The sequence below is a fragment of the Lampetra planeri genome, unplaced genomic scaffold, assembly GCF_965212315.1.
Source record: "Lampetra planeri unplaced genomic scaffold, kcLamPlan1.2.h2 scaffold_512, whole genome shotgun sequence".
NCBI classification, from domain to species: domain Eukaryota; kingdom Metazoa; phylum Chordata; class Hyperoartia; order Petromyzontiformes; family Petromyzontidae; genus Lampetra; species Lampetra planeri.
This window is the reverse complement of record NW_027615335.1, coordinates 26879-48353: the sequence shown is the minus strand read 5'-3', so window position 1 is coordinate 48353 and position 21475 is coordinate 26879. Positions and strand designations below refer to the sequence as shown.

Genomic DNA, 21475 nt, shown 5'->3' with positions numbered 1-21475 from the left:
GCCTTACCTTTTTGATCTTCTTGATGTCCGCGTCTCTCTTCCTCCTGGTTGTTCGGGTGAGGCCGCAGACGCTCCTTGGTTTTGTTCAGAACCACAATCTGAGGTCGCAGAGGATCAAATATTCATGAAACCACAAAGATCTTGTTGCATGATAAAGATGTTTGTGGAATCAGTGGAGCCCCGCTGAGCTTGAACTTTATTTCCTCTGTGTGTGTGTGTGTGTGTGTTATGTATGCATGCGCTCACAGATGTGGACGCTCTCATGCATACCTCAGCTTTCAGGCCGCTCGATCTCTGTGCCCTGGTCCTCCAGCTGAGTGCGCAGCTGATTGGCTGCGATCTTCTCCGTCTCCATGATCTGGACCAGGTGGATGTACTTCTGCATCAGGATCTCACGCTCCACGATGATGTCGGAGTAACTAAGGGGAACAGGGATGTCGTTTTAAATGGTCACTCACAGCAAACAGACCTTCTGAAAATAATCTGTTTTTTTGATCATGGAGGTACTTCATGAAGAGCAAAGACCCGATTTGCATGTCAACATCTGGGACTAAACTAAAGGTTACTGATGTTCAGATAAAAATAGGAGGCAGCGAGCAGAGGAGCAGAGTGGTGAGATCAAGTCGGTGATGTAACCGCGGTAGAGATACAGCACCAGTGTGACCTAAATGTGAACCGCTGCGAGCAGAACACGTCCACACACACACACAGACACGCGCACACACGGTGCTTCCATCTCTTCAGAAGTCATCACTGCAGACAACAACTGGAACGTTCAGAACAAAGCTTCACCCTCAAACGTACGTCATGGCGGGCGACGTGATTTGCGCCCTAAAAAGGGACACGAATCACAGCGATGCGACTTTGTAGACAACACACACAAGAACGCAAAGATCCACATCGCCCCTGGTGGCATTAGGGCCCCCCCCACCCCCCATACCATCAGATGATCTAAACTCAGTCCACACCCACACGGAGACGCTTTGTTGAGTAAACACATGTTCTCCATCGCTCTGTCCGATGGTCCAAATGGATCCTGGAAACTCACGTTTTCAAACCTGGTCTCAGGGTGAAAACATCTGAATTCGCCATCGCCTTCGCGTCTGGACGGTGAGTCCACATACTTTGACGTGACATCATGGCCCTTCTCATTGACCTCTGACCTCTTCACCCGGCATCTCATGACAACAACACGCCCATGCTGTGTTGGTGCTGCAGCAGACAGTGAGTCAGTTTGGTTTAAAGTCGTGTTTCTTCTTCTGCGTCTGTCTGTCTCGTAGCTCCACGGTCAATCACGCTGCCATGTTTCCTTTTTTCCTGTTCTCTGTTTTTCTTTGTTCACGTCAGGTGACAGAAACTGAAAGTGAGGGGATCTTGATACTGCAGCATCTACAATATCATTTTCCAATCACTTCTTTCATCCTAAATCTCATTTTGGACAGTTCTTTTTGCTCGGCAGACAAGGAAGGGCCACTCCACCGTCTCCTTCTCTCCGTTTATTGGCGAATTTCAGCGCTACCTACAGGCCTGGAGTATAAACTTCAGCCTGTCCAATCATTTCCAATGGGTCCATTTGGACGTAAATATTCTTGCTCTGATGCCGAGGAAGACGGTGGTGCACGTGGACATGGCATAAAAACTTGTCAGATCATTTTTTTTTTATTCTTTAAGTGATTTGATGCTATGAAAAGAAGAAGTGACATCATGATGAACTGGAGTTAAGTTGGCCTGTCGTTACACTGTGGATGAACATGTCGATCTGTGTGACGCTGTGAGAAGGACTCACCTGGCCTGCTGGATGAACTCCACCCACTCGTTACAGTCCGACTCCTCCTCCGTTCGCAGCTCCAGAGGTTTCTGTCCATCGTGGCCAAAAATCACCAAGAAGTAGTGCTGCGAGACACACAAACACACGGCACGTTACCGCACAACACAGCACACACACACTCGTGTGACAGACACGACAATGAACTGAAGACAGGAACTTGTTTCCAGCGTGAAGCTGCGTCAAAACTGAAATCACAAAACCAGATTAAACTAGATAAGCACTCAGACTCCTGCCACACAGCTCGTATCCTCCCATATTAGGAATCCTACATTTATTTTATACACGCTCTACAGTGGTCTGTTGTTGGCAAAGGAAACTGATGACTGACTCAGATACTGATCACTGATGATTTGGTGTTGTGGAGAACAAAACAAAACAATTCATATCCAGTTGCTCCTATAGGCCTGTGGTGAAGAAACATTCCCATGGCCCCCTCTTATCCTCGCTGTCATTGACTAACATTTGTCAGTATGACGCTATTTCTGTCATATTTTCAATCCATTTTTTATAGTCTGGTGGGATTATCATAACGCATTATCGCCGCCCACAGCCTCAGTGTTCGCTAATCAATGATCTAATTAACTGACACATGTCTGACACACACACACACACACACACACACTGGAGAAGTAGGAATCGTTTTTTTTTAATGTTCAGCGTTGACAGAAAAGTTGCTGCTAATCACAAAGGTTCCACGTCGCGTCAGAACATCTGTGATGCAGCCGCGGGACGAGTCGTAGTAATGATGTAACGCTAAGCGGGTGAGAGACACTTGCTAGCGTGTGCGACTCCGGACCAGAGAGGCTTAAGGGCTTGTTTGTGTGTGTGTGTGTGTGTGTATGGGGGAGGCGGGGTTACGTAACCGACAAGGCTTGTACAGCTCCTCACTTTGCTAATGCGGCTTCTGTGGCCACGAGCTGCTTTAAGCTGTAGGATGACAATGAAAGAGAGTTCTAATGCCTGATGCCCTGCACCACCCTGCTGCACGCTCCAGTAGTGAGTCCAACAGAATGCTGCACCACCTCACACCCCGATGCACCCTGCCGCACCCTGTTACACACCCTGCTCCATCATGCCACACCTTGCTGCGCCCTGCAGCACCATGCTGCCGTGTCATGCATGTTTCAGTTAGGAGTCGCAGAATCACAATTACACACACATACACGCGCGCACACACCTCAGGAGGCGACAAACGGTGCAGGTACCAGTGATGTGAAGCTGAGTGTTGACATCTATTCAGACTGTGTCTGCGGGCAAAAGGACCAGTAACATTCTATTCTTAGTCCAGAGCAGCAGCAGCAAACTCACAGTTTGACAGATCTTCTCCGATCAGCAGCTTCTGTCAGTGTCACTTCCAAACATTTCAGCCTCCAGCACTCACATCCCAACACTCTCCTCAACGCCCAACCTGGTCACCATGGAAACACATCAGCCATTTTCACGTACACCGATCAGAGCGACGGAACGCTTCTGACAGGTACCAACCGTCTGAGCAGCGTGACACTCTTCCAACTTTGGACCCGTCAACTCTCACGCAGTTGTCGTCAAGTGGCAAAAGCAACAGATATTAGTGAACGTGGACCGCTGAGCTGCACGTCAGACAAACACCAGATCAATAGAACTTAAAAAATACATTCACACATTCACAGATGATTACGTGTTTCTTCATACGGTCGTGGTAAATGTAGAATATTATCACTTCAGGTACACACCAAGTGTTTTTTCATTATTCTTGCTGAGTGTTTGTAATTGGTTGTACAACGTCAAATAAAATGGTGACGTTCTAACAGAGCAGTGAACATCAAACCGCAGTGATCGCAGTCACTAACATCTTCAGTGTTTTTATCGACGTCACTGTTGATCTGAAGAGAACGTCCACAGTCATCCGAATCTGTCTTCAGGTTTTCAGCTCTTATGCGTCTGTTTGTAGTGTTGTGTGTCTTTATGGTGGATGTCCCTTTGATATCTGGGCTTATTTTCCATCTCTAGGTGTCACAGGACTGTGGAGATGAATCTCCCTGACGGGACAATAGAAAGCGTTCACATATTCTAAAACGATATGAAAACGCAAATATTACCAATAGTTTACTAATGCAAAAAACGTCATATTTGAAGGGTATGGGAAAAAAATAGAGACTGCTGAGAGAAAAAATAAACAGCTCTGCTCTCCAAGGGCCCCTCTGTCAACAGGGCAACAGAAACTGCTGATGAGCTCATTTGGTTCAAAACTACTGTCCACTCTCTCTCTCGGGTCATTTCACACTTTGTACCAGCAGATAAATCACATTCATCAACAAACGGAGGCTCCTTCTCTGTTGCTAAAACACGCATGTTACGCTGCAGCTGCTGCAGCTGCTGCAGACGTTGGAGCTGATGCTGACGTGAGACATTCAGAGTGTCCCGAGAAGGACGAGGAGGAGAAGAAACACAAGAACAAGAACAAGCATCAGAAGAAGCACCTCTCCACCTGCTGTTTCTCCAGGGGCTCCCGGTTCACCGCGGACACCTTGGGCGCCGGTGCTCGCTCACACGTGCAGCCTTCGAGCAGGTAAATCCCGGAGGGTCTCGCGCTATGCTCGTGCTCAAAGTAGAAGAGAACGTTCTGGTGGAGCGCGAAGAACTTCTCGGCCCAGCGGCTGTTCTCCGCCGTCTTCTTGCTCAGGAACCCGCGCTTGGTCCCCCTCTTTGCGCGCCACCGCGGACAGGTACAGCGCGTGGCCCTCGTTGTAGCGCACGCTCTTCTGCATCTTCTGCTCCGGTTTCCGGTTCGGTTCGGGTTCGGGTTCGGGTGACGACCAAAACTCATGTCACATCACATCGTCCCCGGCGGCTGCGTCGTCAGTGGGAGCGGAGGGGTGCTGCTGTCCCCGTGCAGGACGGTAATCCAGATTACCGCGGTATAAAAAGTTGCGGCGGCGCGTGTCAGCCGCTCACACCGGAGCTGTGACCGGGCAGAGCGGAGCCGCCAGCCCGGGAGCGACGACTGACGGCCGGCCCACGCTCCAAACTTTGACCGGGAGTTCACCTAGTGCCTGTGCCGAACGGAGGGAGGGAGGGGGGGGGGGGGGCGTGGTCCTACCGCCGGCGACGCGAAAAACCCAGGAATAGAGTCGGGTGAACAGCCGGTATGAACGGAGAGCCGCGGTAATCGGTTTAATTTAAAGAGACAGGACAGGTACCTCCGTTTCAGCCGGACGCAGCGTTTACGCAAACGTTTTGCGTGTATTTACTGAAAGTGTTTTCGTTCTGCTGCATGAATTAACTGCAGCTCCGTCGATTGGTCAACAAACAACAAATCACGCACTCATCGCCACCCTTCGACTGGTGTGCACGTTAATCCCAACCACCCATGTTAGTGTGTAAATATTCCTATTTTATGTCACGTGTATACGTCATTGCATTTTATGTGCGCCTTTGTAAGACTTTGGGACTAACGACATTTTGCTGTATAAAGGGTATTGAACTGAAATATTTTTTTGAAGAACAAGTACGTGTTTTTAATCGGAAAACGTCAAAAAGAATCTGTTGGTGAGAGGACAAAACAAAACATTTATACTGTCCTTTGACCTCATTTTACTTTCCCCCACCATTGTACGATGAATCAATAAACTAAATAATAAATATGTAAACAATAGTTATCTGTTTTCTCACTTATTGTATTATTTTTGTGTGTATAGTTGCAAACGTCTGATCAAACGCACATTCATGCAAAACAGATATCCACCATAAATAAATACTTTTAATACTTTTTTCTACTGCATTTTCTACTTCAGCAGGTTAGTTTGTGTGACCTGTTCTTTCTCTTTCTCACACACACACACACACACACACACACACACACACACAGACAGTCAAACAGACATTTCTATTTTTGTAAACGATGATTTGCTTCAGATGTTTGTTTTTAGTCTGATCCCAGCCTGGAAACAGATGCTGTATAAGTAGTGTGTGTGTGTGTGTGTGTGTGTGTGTGTGTGTGTGTGTGTGTGTGTGTGTGTCTTGCCTCTCACTACAGGCTCTGCACACACTCTCCATAATGGGGTCACTGGAAGAGCCTCCTGTCCCGTCGGACACATCTGACAGCAGATAACATGAACACCGTCAAAGACACAATGTGACACACACAATGTGACACACACACATGATTCCAGTCTAATCTGTTAGGCAGCTTAGTATCAGTGCCCTGTGATGAAGTCTAACCCCGCCGCACGCACCGACGACCTGCTGAGGTTTTATTTCACAGGGTAATAATGGGACACAAACACACACACACACACACACACACACACACACACACACACACACACACACACACTTTCAGGTCCACTTTCCCTCTGCGGATGGCACACACACACAACACACACACCGCCCACATCAGCAGCAGGGCTGACAAAGAAGTGAAACCCACGCTGGCGCATAGAAAGAACAGTACGGCGGCAGCATGGGACATGCCAACGCCATAACACCGGGACTCAAACAGAGACACGTGTTCTCTGCAAAAACTGAACATATCTCATGACCACGAGCACAAACACAGCAGCACAAAGCTTCCAAAGGTCACAGACGTTAACCCAGATCTACTTAAGTATGTTTCTTTTCATTCTAACTGACGTCAGTGGTCTCCAAAGCTCCAGAGCGAATCGATTTGTGAGGAGGAAAAAGCTGCAAGTTCACTGACTGACAGTTACACTTACAGTATCGCTGCCGATACATTCGTGCTAAAGCGTACTTTAGAGTTCCATAATTACGTGACTATTTGCACTATTTGCATCAGATAGTCATGTAATTACAGTACTCCAAAGTATGTACGAAGTATGTATGCGCGAATGTAGTGCCAGGGATACTGCTGGTGTTTTGCTGCAGCTGAAAGTCGGTTCGTTTGCCCCCTAAGTTTTCCTGGGCAAAAACTCTGCAGGTGATTGCGTTCCTGTGACATCATATCTGATCAGACCAGCGATGAACGTCTCATTGCTGCTTCATCAACAGCTGTGAGAGCTGGACAGGCTGAGACAAACAACCCCTCCTAGGTTAAAGGGGAGGGCAAGGACACGTTGCATCACAGCCCGGCGCCAGATGCTCAAACGCTCAAATGAATGTTCTTCAGCCCAAAGGGAGAACAGAGAACAACGTATCTTCTGCTGCATACCTTGGTTCCAACTCTGGAAGACACAGTGGCTGCCGGGTCTCCAGACGACATGAGGGGTTGTCATAGGAGTGCTCTCATCTGTAGTTCGGCAGCAGAGGATTACGGAGGATTACCGAGCGACTGCCTCTATGACTGCTGCGTTGAAATCACCAAATATCACCGATGATGATCTGCTTTGTTTGTGAGGACAACGTTAGACAACAGACTGCGTTCCTATGTGATTCACCTTTACTCTGTGAAACTCAATAAAACGGCTGTCGCTGGTTATGTCTTTGACATAAACTGCTGCAGTTGAAGTATAAAATAAATCTCTGTTGTCTGTTGTGCTTCACGTTTTCTAACTTTACATAAATTTACATGAGCGGGAAAACCTCATTCACTGGTGAGGAGGGGGGAGTACGGCAACCTGAAGCCATTTCTGGTTGATATGGACATTTAGGTGATGCCTGATGCTAATTCGAAGATAAGATACGCGGATAAGATTCACTTAAGAGTCACTGTTGTACTGGAGCCAGTCCCAGCTGTCAACAGGTGAAGGTCAGGGTACAACCTGGACGGGCTGCCAACTCATAGCAGGGCCACAGGACAGACAACCATTCACACATACATTCACACCTACGGGAAATTTAGAGTGACCAATTAACCTCAGGATATTGTTGGATGTGAGGGGAAGCCGGAGAACCCGGAGAGAAACCACGCAGACACGGGGAGAGAGAGAGCAAACTCCACATAGAAATAGAAAATAGAATAAGAAAGGACCTTAACAGTGCTAACTATTAAGACCCCCTATTAAGACAATAAATAGTATAAATAATCTGGAAATTAATAGAATTAGTCATGCTAGTATAAATGACGAAAGAAGAATATTTTGTTTTCATGTTGATATGAAAATTATTTTAAATAAATCAGTAGAACACTGAAGCAGATTTCTTGTCAAAGCCTGACCTCTTGTGGCGCTGCTGGGAACTGCATCAATCAGAGAAAACAGTTTGAAACACCGGCAGCTGGCTTCGTTCAAAGATTGGGGGGGAGGGGGGGGGGGTGTCATTTAAATTAACATCAACTATTTGTCCGTTCATATTGAAAACGTGTCAACATATAAAACACTAAACATCCCGTATGAATATAATCTAACTTAATATCACTATCATTAACAGCAACAATGGCGGCCACTAGGTTGATGCTAGCGCCCATAGCATGGTTAGCTTACCCGTATCTCCGGTGTTTTTCATCTTCTCAGGTAAACGTTGTTTCTGTGACAATTCATGCTGTGTTAAAAACTTACTTCCCCATCGCTGCCCCCCCTCAGGTAATCAACTGTTCAACTGTTCCAGAATGTTTTCTCTTCATTTAGCCATCAATCACTCCAACAGCTGTGGTGATTTTTTAAAAATGTCATTTTTATTTTTTTTGATTGATTTATTTTATTTGGCTAAATTGACCAATGACAGACAGCTAATAACAAAGCATACAATGTTTGGTAGCTTAGTTTTATTATCCACAAAAACAGTGTCACAAATCATAAGAAGGTCAATTAAAAAACCCTCTGGTGAGTCAACTTATTTCCCACAAATGCTAAAACATTAAGAACATGGCTCCCACATATTTACATGTCTAAAAAAAAGAGGAATACAAAAAATGTGCATTAACACGGTTGAGGATCACACAGCTTACGATCACTCCCATTAATGGGTATGTTTGGATCTAAATAAATACACAGACGAGTACTACTGATACTCACAGCACAAACAAACCGAACTTTTGTCTGAAACTGCTGAATTTCACCTGCCATTTGTTCGAAAAGTGTGAAAAGAGGAATCTCAGAGCTTCCAACATTCTCCTTCAATCCCACGTGAAGCATCAGATGAGATCTGGGCGGGTTCAGGTTCTGCGGTCGTAGTCACTGACCATCCTCTTGATGTGGCTGAGTTTGGCCTTCAGGTATTTACACCTGCGCTTCCTCGTCTGATAATCTGCAGACTGGGAGGTGACAAAGAGAGATTAGACATTTGGAGCAAACAAAAACAGGATGCTAACCAGCTAGCATGCTAACCAACCAGTGCTGGTACGTTTTCGGTGGGTTCAGTTTGAAATAGATGGGCAGAAATGTCAAATACTTTGGGAACCGCTGACAAGTTGCAGGGACGGATCAACGTTTTCTCCTGGTTGTGTAATTGCAATACTCCAAAGTTTGTTAGTGCAAATGTAGCGCCAGGGATACCGTCTGTGTTAAAGGATGAAAGTCTGTGTTAAAAGAACTTTAACGTCTCCTGTGCAAACAGCTCATGTCCCATGTCCCAGGATGAAGGAGGAGGAGAATTGAAGTATATAAAGCTATTTGTGGGAAGCTGAGATGATTCTCTGGACAGTCTGGAATGTTTTACTCAAACTGACACGCTGAAGAAGAGACTTACCCTCTTCAGGTCCTTTATTCTGTTGTACTCATCCAGAGCATCCTGTTAGAAGAACATGTGAAAAGGTATGAGAATAAGAACCTGGACACACCCCGTCCCCCTCCCCAAACACCGCCAGCGCTCACCAGGTACTGCGGACTGCCCTCCTGCAGGTCATCCAGCTCGCGGTCGATGTCTGACAGATTGTTGTTGATGGCGTCCAGCTCCGCCTTGCAGGTCTTTGTACTCCTGGTGGTCGCGGTCAAATTCTACTCCTGGTGGTCGCGGTCAAATTCGCGCTTGTAGTCGTTGCGCTCCTGCTCGTTGGCTATCGGAGGGAATTCGCTGGTGTGGACAAATGTTTGACTGTAACAGCGCGTCCAAAAAAAAAAGAGACAAACGTCTGCCCGGAACTCTTGTTACCTGTAGAAGTCGTCAGCGTCATCCAGTTCGTCCCCGGAGGAGGCGTAGTCGGTGTCGTAGTCCTGTCCGTCAGCGCGGCGTGGCCGACCGGGGCGTCTCTTTTTGGGCCGTCCGGCTGAGCTGGTCGCCTCCGAGTTACTGTATGGAGCTGCGTTCTGCAACGGCAGGTTGTCCTCCACCACTGGTCTGAGGGACGAAGAACAACATCATGACATTATGGTCTAGGAATATTCCCTCCGCCGCCCCCTGCAGGGTGCTGACAGGTCAACGGTCCACTCACGGTGGTGTGTAGTTGTATGGTGGTTTGTCGTAGTTGCTTTCGTCGTCCAGGTGACTCCTGGAGCTTCTCATCTTCTCGGGGTAGTCTGACATTGGGAGCGCCTCGGCAGGAACGGACACGTTGTTCACCTGCAGAAAACATTGGCACACATGAGGAAAAACAATGTAAAATTATAAATTCCAACTGAAACAATTTTAATTTGGTCAAGATTGATTTTAAATAATTTGTATGTATTTTTTAATCATACTCATGATCTCATGGAATTCCATTTTAAGGTTTATTCCACAGAGGTTTCCAGAACAATAACACAATGTTTGATTATTCTTAATTTGAAGTGTTGTGATGGACATTAACGCCATAAAAAACAAAATAGTTCAACATTTGGTTTGTTTGGTGAGTATGTTTGGTTAGTATTTTTCAGATGTCTGTATACGTCCACTCAGGGGGTTTTCATGACGTGGACCAGAGAAAATAACTGAAGGGACAGTCCAGCACGAGGAGATTCTAGGAACCGGAAAACATCAGAACTAACCGAGAAGTGAGAGACTCTGAATCTGAGTGACTTGAATACAATTGTGGATGTTTTTTCGGCCGTCTGATGGATCTGAGCTCCACCTGAGTTCAGTAAACATCCTCCTGTCAGACATGCTGGCTCTCTACCAGCTTTGGAATGATGAGCCCGCCCAGACGTGTACGAGTGTTGGAGCTCCACCTTGCTGAGCTGCGGGTCGCCGCTGTCACACACTGTCAGCGCTTCTCACGGGTTCCCACGAGTCAGAGAGAAACACCTCTGCAGGCTCCCTGGATCGTATTTCTGTTTGTGTGTGTATGTGTGTGTATGTGTGTGTGGTGGTCTTTAAGGTTGGAGCCCTCGTCTGACCTGTTCCTCCAATCGAAAGCAGTGACTTGCTGACTCATCGCTTGTCAATTTGTTCAATGTGAGCTGACGCTTCTGGAAGCAGCTCCAGATGCTGAGTCACTACCAAACATTTGTACGTTTTTATTGACGGACTTCTTGTCTGCTCCAGACTGAAACTGGCTTGTGCGTGGATGCCACGCCCTTGAAACCAAGCATTCCACTCGAAAGAAGGCGCTCAACACGCGTCCCCTCCCCCCTCCGATCAACACACCACTGATGAACAGGTTGGACAACTTCAGCTGACACACACACACACACACACTGCCGCTGCTTCCACCTCCTTCTTCTGACGGCACCTCCACGGACATTTTAGGTTCAACTCAGAGCAAAACACACATTGTTCTTGTTACGTCTGCTAGCTGAACTGTGAGAACGCGAGCAACATCGCACAGTGAACATGCACACACCCATGCTTCCACGTCCTGGGGTGGCTCCATCTCGTCGATGACCTTCACTTTCCTCCACAAAATGTTGCTCTTGCCGTAGTTGTTGATTTTCTGGCGGGTCTTCAGTGCGAAGACGAGCATGATGATGAGAGCGATGGCGACCACGAAGCCAAACACCACTGCGATGGCCTGAACATACAAAAACAAACAAAAACCCAACAGAATTTGTCTCGCGCTGGACGTTAAAAATGACAAAATGTGTTGATGGCGTGGTGCGTGCGCTTACCTCTTGCGGCTCCACCACGCAGTAGTGGTAGAGGTACTGGTTGACGAAGACGCCCGACGGCTGCGGCTGTTGGTACTGGGCGCACAGGCCGGCGATCTGGTTGCCGTAGACCGAACCTTGGGACTGGGCCATGGGGTTGACTGCGATCAGGTAGACGATGGATGCAATCAGCATCAGCAGCGCGAGGATGGCGCAGATGATGATCACTGCCAGGTAGAACTTCCTGCTCTGTGATATGCTCTGGTGGGACACAACGATGATGAAGACCACCAGGGCAACGATGAAGGTGATGGCGGCCATCGCGATGATGAACCCTTTGCCTGACCGGGGGTCATTGTAGTTCCCTCCCAGCCCACCGTAGCCGTAGCCGTTTCCAGCGCCGTACCCGCCGCCACCAAAGCTGCCATATCCTCCGCCGCCGTATCCTACACCCCCGTAGCTTCCGCCCCCGTAGCCGATGCCTCCGAAGCCAGAAAGGCCTCCCTGGGTGTCCCAGGCCAGTGTGGAGGCGACACAGGCGAATATGGCCACGCAGAGCACAATGACGATGATGGACATGATTTTCAGGATCCCCGGTGGAGACGTCCAGCGGTAGAAGTGCTGGAACTCGTCATCCGGGTAGTAAGAGTACGCTGGCTGGGGGACGCCGTTACTGCGGAGAAAAGATTTACAGTAAAAATACATCTATACAGTGTGTTTCTGAGGATATGATGAAAAGAAAACTGATTTGTACTCACTATCCATCTGACTCGTAGGAGGTGGACTCCCGTTTGGCCTGGATGACATTCCTGCAGGAAACCTTTGTTTGGTATTACACATTAAATATTCACACATAAAGTACTTCCACCGTCTGTTTTTAGTTGAGTAGATGAGCATTTAGTCATCTATTCAGTTGTTTTCTGACTTCTATAACGTCCTCCCTTGTTTTTGGCACCTTTAGGGATCCATACATTAAACATACAATTAGAAAAGATTAAATGTATGGAAACAGTCGACTCATGCCCATGAACATTCTAAACTAATCATTTTTTCCTTTCTTCATGTTTTCAGTTAAGAACTTGATGCTGCTGCTGTTTTGGATGATGATAATGATAATTATTATTATTATTATTATTTTGAAATCTTCAAGTCGCTGTTTTTGTATGTAAAAACAACAGATTTTAGACAAAACACGAGTTTGAACGAGACAAGTCAAATGTTCCAGGTTTAACTGGAAGCTGTCAGACTTGTCACATTTCTCCCCTCTAAAGTGTAACTTGTTCCACCTCCGGTCGCCCATACCTGCGTCAATCCTGCGTCCTCACGCACAGAAAACAGCTGATAAACGTCCGTAATCCGGAGGGGACGTCCACACACACCTGCCGCCGCTCGGACTGTTGAACCGTTTCCTGAAACTGCTGCCGCTGATAAAACACTCCGGACACACCTTGATCACGTGGCCCCTCCCCCAGGCGCAGGTGTCACGTTACCGACAGCAGCGGAAGTGAGTGTTCTCCTACGGTGCCATGGGACACCATCACATAGGAAACGTCTTTATTTTGTCAAATTAATTAAAAATAAAATAATACAATAAGGTATCAACTCATTTTACATAATGACACATTTATTCCAAAACGACTTATAGGATCTTCTAATAATTTTGAAGTTCATTATTCAGAGAAAGTGGACATTTCTGAAATTCTTTAAACCTTAAACTAGCTTCCATACATACTAGTATTACGTTTAACATATTTACCAGCCTCTGGTGTTTGTCACTGAATTCAGACAGTATTTATTTATTGTTAGAGAGGATTTAACTGACACACCAAATCTTCATCTATGTCATCATCACCCTCATATCAAAGCATCTGTGTGTCCATAGCATTTAGCAACATCAACTACTGTATTGTCAACTGCTTTGCTCCCTATAAACAAAGTGTTCAAGGATACGGTACTTCGTAGTTGGCACAGTTAGCGTAGTAAGCTTGGCACTAAGGTGTCTCGTTACGCTGTGCTGCTCGGTGCTGCTACCCTTGATCAAGAAAGGATACTTGTCTCTCGACTCTCGCTCATCCTGGAAGAAAGAGGCCTTCAATTTACCTCTAACATTTAGTCAGAGGGAAAACAGTCGAAACATTCTTGACATCTTATTGCATTGGTATGGCATTCTAAAGATGACAAATGTACTCAAATGCTGTAAAATTAATGTGAATGCATAAATCATGGTGCGTTGTGAAAATACATAAGCAGTATCACTTCCTTGAATCTTCCTCTTTCTGAGGAACAGAAAGTGATAATAAATGATTTGAGCCAAGGAAAGAATACCAGTGTTTAATAAGGAACAAGCACATTACTTCAACATTTCAAAGAGTCCGATCGGTGACCAGATTTCATGGAGCTGGTTCAGGATGCGTTGAGTAGAAAACGTTTAATGTTTGAAATGTCTGAACACATGTGTTTAAAAGTCACATAACATTTGAGGAGTTCTACTTAAGGCAAGAAATATCTTTCCACATCAGGACATTCGTATCACAGCTGCAGATAAAAAACAGAGCTTCAAACCTACAAATCCAGCCTTTCCTCCATGAAACAAACCTAAACATGTAAAGTTGTCCTCTTTGGTCCAGCTGGTTTGGTGAGAATAAAGTTCAGAGTAACTTACAAACACAAGTGAAGGTTGGACGACAAACAGCGAGTTCAGTAAAATCACACAGTAGCTTTGACTTCATCTACATTTTAAAACAATTAGCTGTGGACTGAGAGAGAGAGAGAGAGAGAGAACAGCAACATTCAGAAAAGAACATGACGTCACGTGGAGTACTATGACCTGAAGGGTTCTACACAGAATTTATGGAAACAAACAGAAGAGCATCAGAACGATCAAACACACACACACAGACAGACACACACACACACACACAAACGTCAGGTTCCAGTGTCATTGGAGGAACTGAATTCCAGTCACAGTTCACGGTTCTTCACACCTTCTCCGGCGGCCGCTCAGCTGTAGCCGTCGTTCCACTCCATCACTTTGTCGTATTCTTGGATCTTCTGTTTGATGTGCGACAATTTGCTCTTCAGGTACTCGCAGCGCTCCTTCTTCTCCACAAATGTCGGATCCTGAAATGGGAAACAGATGATTCAGTAAAACGTGGTGGTGTTTTCTCAAACCCCCATGATTACTTCAAATACTCATACTGAGTTCACTGCCATGAGAGGAGCAAAGACAATTTAAGAATATCTATTCAGGGAATTAGGAGTTTTTAGTGAAAACAAAATGCTGAAAAAATGGTGACATTGGTGACATGTGTGACACGTTCCCTCACATTTTTCTTCCTCTGGTACTCCTGAAGGATCCGGTTGATGCGTTCACTCTCCTGAAAACACACAAACATGAACCCAAACTGTGAGTCTGTTAGCATGAAAGGACACAACACAATGACACTGCTAATGACGTCTGGGTGATGCAGAGGAGGAATTTGAGAGAAGGACAGGAAGTATGAGTGAGGAAGTTGCAGGACGGAGGAACAACAAAGAGACTGTGGCTACAAAAATGTTTGGTATTAGAGTCAGCGTCTATAACAGGAAGTCAGCAGGTTACTGCTGAGTCTGACTGGCTAATTTTAGCTCACATGCTAACACACTATACATGTGTTAACTAAAGCGCTAACAGGTGCTAACTGATCGCCCCGCGTTTACAAGTTAGACGTTCAGATGAATCATCTTCCTTGTAATAAGCCTTGGCGACCGTGTCGTCGTGCAGAAATGACATCACAGTGTGCGACCAATCACCATCTGACTGCTCGGGTGCTGTGGCAAAGTGCGCATCATGGCATCCATCTCGTCAAACTTCTTCATGGTGGCCTGCACCTCGGCGTGCAGCTCTTTGTACTCGGCGTACTGATCGTTGAACACGGCTCGGTACTGGTCCTTCTCTTCTTCCGACCGGATCGTTGGGTACTTCCTGTTTATGGGCGGAGACAGGAAGTCAGGTGGTCTACTGTCACAGGTCGATGGCGTTCAGCTCGTGTCTTACGCGATGTAGTCCGGCACAATGACGGGTTTGGGAATGTGCCCCGATGGAATCGCTCCCTGCAGAACCTTCGGCCGGGCCGCTTTCGGAGCGACGTGTGCTGGTGCGACCGAGACGCTCTCAAAGTCGTCGACGGCTTTGGGTGGAGCAGCTGACGCCATCTGCGGACAAACGAGCGTCAGCGCGGGTTTGTGACGTCCTGACTCACTCACAGCGTCACTCACCAGCGAGCGCGCAGCTCCGAGATCTGACGGCTGCATCTGCAACAGGAACAACAACTGTCAAGGGATCTCGATAAAACACTCAGATCAGGAAGATCAAAAACAAAAAGTTCATACCTCCTGGCCGTAGCGCTCGCGCTGGCGGCGTGCAGCTTCATGTCTCCACAGCTTGAGACACACGATGGCTCCAATCAGATAAACCAACATGGTGACAAACAGGAAGATGATGGCGGCCGTCTGACCTGCCTCCGTGCGACAGAAGGCGCCGTTGATGCCATTGTTGAAGACGGGGTAGGAGCAGAGCCCGCCACGGTTCGTATCGCGCACGTACACGATACCTGGAGAGCAAAAGGGAACTTAAATAAAAGTTTTTTTTCTGGCGAGCAGCAACGAGACAGGAAGTCAGAGATTCAGCTGTTCAGAGCAGATAGAGATCCAGAACGCATGCAGATGTTTAAGTGCACTGTACTGTACTGTAATGACACGACTATTTGTCGTGTCATTACAACTAACTATTTGTTAGCAGAAAATGTCCAACAGTTCCTGAAAGCTGAGAAGTTGGACATCACTGCCAAGCTGCTGTCATTACGGTAATCCTGCACAACACGACACAAGAAAACGAATGTACCAGCAGATAAGTGGATGTAAGTTACTCTACCAGTTCTTTGAACACGTAACGGTATTCCCAGCACTACATTTGCGCTAACAAACTTTGGAGTAATTAATTAATTATGTGACTAATTGCGTAATAAGAAAACAACAATGGTTCCTGAAAGCTGAGAATTTCACTCGGTTCTCCTACATGGTGTGAAGAAGGAGCTACGAAGAGAAAATGTCCATTGGATCCTGAAATGACAGCAATGTTCCTGTCATTACGGTAATCCCATTTGCTCTGTTGCCAGACGCCTGTGAGTAATTACCAAAACGATTCCAACTCTGCTGTCAAGTGCAACACTTCAACTTTGAGGAACTGTTGAACAAATAGTCACGTAATTACGGTACTCCAAGGTATGCTTGTGCAAATGTAACGCTGGTGATACTGTTGTGTGTTAAAGGAGCTTTAGCTACATCTAGTATCTGCAGGTATTTTAGTTTTCTGGTGACGCTGTGATACTGTAATGACAGCAACTTGGCGGTGCAAACAGTCATGTAATTACAGTATATAATTATACCGTTGGCGTGAAAGGTTTAATGGTATTTTCAGGAGAACCACTACTGTTACCTTGTCATCAGAACTAGTACGTACATAGTACCCAACGATCCTGAACGGAACAGAAACTTTCGGCATCCTACCTGCCGCCATATACAGCATCGCCATCGCCAGGTTCAGCGTAAACTCCGTCAGTGGCCACCAGGTGGAGTCGAGCAGGATGGTGCGGTAGTACATGGTCATCCCCAGCACCAACACGATCACTGTCACCAGCCAGGCCAAACCCGCCACCACCAACACAAACGGCGTTTTGGGCCCTGTGTAGTATGTCCCACCGGTGCCGCCGCCGTACAGCCCTCCTCCGTACGCCCCCCCGGGAGACGAGTACCCAAACATGTTGAACCACTCATTGTCCTTGTGGACGTACGCGCAAACGCAGGCGAACACAGCGGCACCCAGCAGCAGCTCCACACAGCCCAGGATCCTCAGGAGCCCCGCCCAGGACTTCATGAAGGCGTAGCGCTGGTGGTACTCCTCCACACGCTCGCTGTAGGTCTGCGCTGTTTGGTACGTGCGTCCTGACACGGACGTCTGAAGGTCCAGAAGCTCCTTACTGGAGTTGTAGCTGCCGGCCGATCCCCCATAGGGGTCGCGGTAGGATCCCGGGACAGACGGCGAATGCGGCGGCGAGCAGCGCACCCCCTCTGTGGTGCTGTTGTTGTTGTTGCATGAGGCCGCCGGCATGGGCCACGGCTGGCTGCTACTGCGGTTGCTTCCTCTGAAGAAGTTCTTCCAGGAGTCAGGGATGAAGCGGTGGACGGGTTTGATGTCAATGGCGGGGTCCGGGTCGAGTTCGCCGTTGTCTTCGCTCTCGCTGGGATCGAACTCTGGGCCCACGGGTGCCTGGTCTGGCAGAGGCGGCGGTGGAAGCGGGTCTGTGCTGAGAGCAAGGTGAGATGCCCCCTGACCTCTCAGCGGCTGTGGGTCGTAGAATTCGGCTCGGGGCAACGAACCCGGGGGGACCTGGTCGTAGTGAGGCGCTGTGGAGACATGGTCAGTGCCCCCGTAGAAGTCTCCTCCATAGGACATGAGGATGATGATGGTCCCTGTGCACACACACATTCAATAAGTCTCAAGAAACAAAGAACTACATTTGTTTTTTAGAACGTATTATTTTGCGTTTCCCCAGCAACCAATTAGCTTATCATCAAACTTGGACTTGATTCCCATTCCATTGTACTTGTGTACTGAATAAAGTGACTGCGGAGTGTCTTGATAATTACCAGACATCAAATGAACATTAACTAGTTTAGATTCAACTATACTGTCAATGCACATAGTTCAGGTATGGTAATGAAACACAGATTAGCATCTAACCAGAAGTGTCATTGAAAAATGAAAATGACAAAAACACAATAAAAACTGCACAGCAGAAAAAGAAACTACGAATGGAATATGAATGTAACATAAACTGTGGCTATACAGATATGTTAAATATTGCATATGTGTGGTTATTTATAATCTATGTACATGAGAATTTGAACAGAATTATGTCATGAAAAACAGATAGAAGGAAGAAGAAGACTGGTGAGCAGATTTTTCATTTCCACCATTTGACTACTAACAAACACCCACAAAAAAGCAGTATCAGCCCTCATGAGAAGACGACACCCCAGCATCCTCCATGCAACTTCATCAAGACATATATTTGTGCTGTGACCAAATAAATAACAGATCATTCATGTTCACCATTATCACTACTATAATCCAGTCAGAGAGCACAAAAATACGTTCCTGATCACCAATCAGCCCCTTAAAGCCAATTAGACGTGGAAATGTAAAAAAATACGACCTGTGCTTGAATACCTCTGTCACACGCAGTCACTCAACACGACTTACATTGGCCTGCAGGTCAGAATGCAAACCTGGAATGTACAGACGGCGTGCAGAGGCGTCACCTGCAGAGACAGAGACGACCACCCATGAGGGTTCACACATTTGCCTGTCCGACCATCAATTGATAATGAAATGCAGTTAAAACAAAAAATTCACACCTAAACGGCAGATAAAAGTTCCTCGATGACGTTTGAGCTCATTCATGTGACATCCATCTGTTTGTTTCACTGAATCAAAATTTTTTTTAAAAATGATTGTCTGCTGTAAAAAGAGGAAGTGACATGTTTCTGCGTCTCTATGATGCTGTCACACACTGAGAATAACACAAATATCTGTGGTTCTGATGATAATAACAATCAGCATTATAAAGAAGTTATAGTGCATATATATATATACCGGTATATGCACTATGGTATATATGCACTATATGGGTATATTATATTTGCGAAATAAACCAAGTTTAAATAATGCACTAATTTGTCCCATTTTGGCCCCCATACAGGAGAAAAAGAGCCATTGGGAAAAATACATAAAGTATCAGTATCAGTATCAGTAAAAGTAAAAGTATCAGTGAAAGTATAAGTTAAAAATATCTTTAAGTAAGCACTTCTTTTACACACTAACACTTCGGGTCAAGTGGTGAATGTGTGAAGTAGTTCCACAATATTATCAAAAGTACTTCATGAGGAGCCAGAGACAGAAAAATATATCTTCTTGTTCGTTTGTTCCACCTGTCGTTTTATCCGGAAGTTGTTTGGATCGATACATAAAATGATACATATGAATAAAAAACAGAAATACTCCGACTGATCAACAAGTCGCGAAAATAAAGTTTGTTTCTGATGTACAGTCGGACAGAACCCTGAGGAACCTCCCTGTTAGCTTGTTCTCGAACATGTCTGCTGTTTATACTACTTTAGCTTCAACTGCTAAAGTTCCCACCGGCGAACCTAGCGAATTTTCACACGAAAAAGTTTGAATTTCCGCTACTGACACGGTATAACGTGACATACTAACCGACAGAGGATCAATAACACCGTTGAGTGTGTGTGTGTTTGGTGTAAAAGCAGCTCGCCTACCTGCTTCGCTTCCTTCCTTCCTTTCCTTCCTTTCCTCGCTCCCATTCCGGTGAACGCAGGTTTCACTGGGTGACACCACGTGACCCGCCGGTCCCTGTGACGTCACTGGGAGGGAGCATGGAGGAGCAGTTCACCTGGAAAAAGGTTCTAACTGGTGAGCAGATCAAAGAGTCGAGGTCCTCGTTCAAACGGCCTCAGGCAGGAGAACCGAGTCCGTGTCGAACGAGTCACAAGTCTTTAGGCTGGAGTTCTGACTCAAGTCTCAAGTCCTGAACCGGTTCTTCTACATTCTTCCGTAATGGAACGTTCTTTTTCAAATGCAACAGACAGGAAGTGGTATTTTAAAAGTAAATTCTTTTTAAATTTAAATGTAAATAATATCATAAAAATCGAAAATATATAACACACTAAAAACAATACTTCAATCACATAGTTAAAGAGAAAAAAGTTTATGCATTATTTTATTATGTGGTTGCATTGATTCACTAAATATCACTTTATCATTTATTTGTTTATTAAATTAGATCAAATCAGAGTTTCTTTATATTTCATCATTTGGCAACAGATGATTCAGTTCAGTTGAATCTGAATCTTTAATTTTGGGTTAAATGAGAGTGAGTACACAGAAGAAGTTCTTGAACACACAAACATCTGTATGTCGTACTCACTGTAATATGGAGTGTCATATCCCACTCCAGAAACTGCAGTAATGACGTGCACAGAGAAGTATCCACTGACGCATACGGCAGGATGGTTCCAAACAGGTTTGACCGGCTGGTGGCTGCTGTCATTGTTCAGAACAAGCCCCCAAACACACTCTCTCTCTCACACACACACACACACACACACACACACACACACACACACACACAGGGGGGCAGTGTGTGTCTCAGCCTCCTCTTTTCTCTCCACTGCCATCAATTTCCAGAGGTCGTCTGTGGGGCTCAGTGAACAAAAGCTGTGTTGAACATCCTCACGTTAGCAGAATATCAAATATCTCACATTACCATATGGGGAAGAAACATTCTTAACATTCTTAAATCCAAATCTACTTGGGGGTTGAGAAGGTCAGAGGTCAACACAGACATCATTCCCTCCTTAGCATCCTGCAACATTGATCTGGTTTTCAGGCTTTTGGACGAAAAGCTTCAGATTTGTTGTGAATGTTGTCAGTTTAACAGGTTACAGCAGTGAGTCTACCGCACTACTTACAACATGATGAAAAGGTGAAAAACAGATGTTACAGGTCAGCGGTAAATTCTCTCCATCCAGACTCGCAGCAGATGTTAAAGGCCAACGCTAACGTCTAGCGTTACTGACTTTTACTGCTTCAAGAACGTTCATAATTCAGAATGTTATTACTTCTGATTGAACAGCTAAACATTGAGCCTGTCAAATATACTTTTACCATATTAATATGATCTGGAAAGAATTAAGATGAAAGATAAGAAGTCAG

General features: G+C 46.0%; 3 protein-coding genes across 3 annotated transcripts; all 3 read right to left on the bottom strand.

The window, feature by feature from the left end:
- Positions 1–7: 7 nt before the first annotated feature.
- LOC144741339 (ras-specific guanine nucleotide-releasing factor 2-like) lies at positions 8–4575 on the bottom strand (the record flags this gene model as incomplete). Its single annotated transcript, XM_078623922.1, is given in 6 exon segments — positions 8–34; positions 36–111; positions 285–419; positions 1787–1893; positions 4296–4508; positions 4510–4575. Coding segments are annotated over 6 exon segments (624 nt in total), but the record flags the coding sequence as incomplete, so codon positions are not given.
- A 4280-nt stretch (positions 4576–8855) lies between these two features.
- Positions 8856–12447, bottom strand: LOC144741337 (occludin-like). Its single transcript, XM_078623919.1, is given in 9 exon segments — positions 8856–8954; positions 9389–9430; positions 9514–9712; positions 9791–9976; positions 10071–10198; positions 11397–11564; positions 11662–12313; positions 12399–12417; positions 12420–12447. Coding segments are annotated over 9 exon segments (1521 nt in total).
- A 2193-nt stretch (positions 12448–14640) lies between these two features.
- MARVELD2 (MARVEL domain containing 2) lies at positions 14641–20810 on the bottom strand. The gene is made up of 10 exons (XM_078623921.1): positions 20688–20810; positions 20020–20113; positions 18970–19002; positions 17188–18150; positions 16012–16232; positions 15894–15933; positions 15677–15824; positions 15433–15604; positions 14967–15017; positions 14641–14760 (listed from the first exon to the last, which is right to left on the bottom strand). Exons 1-10 carry the CDS (start codon positions 20808–20810, stop codon positions 14641–14643), a joined length of 1965 nt encoding a protein of 654 aa, XP_078480047.1.
- Positions 20811–21475: the final 665 nt, after the last annotated feature.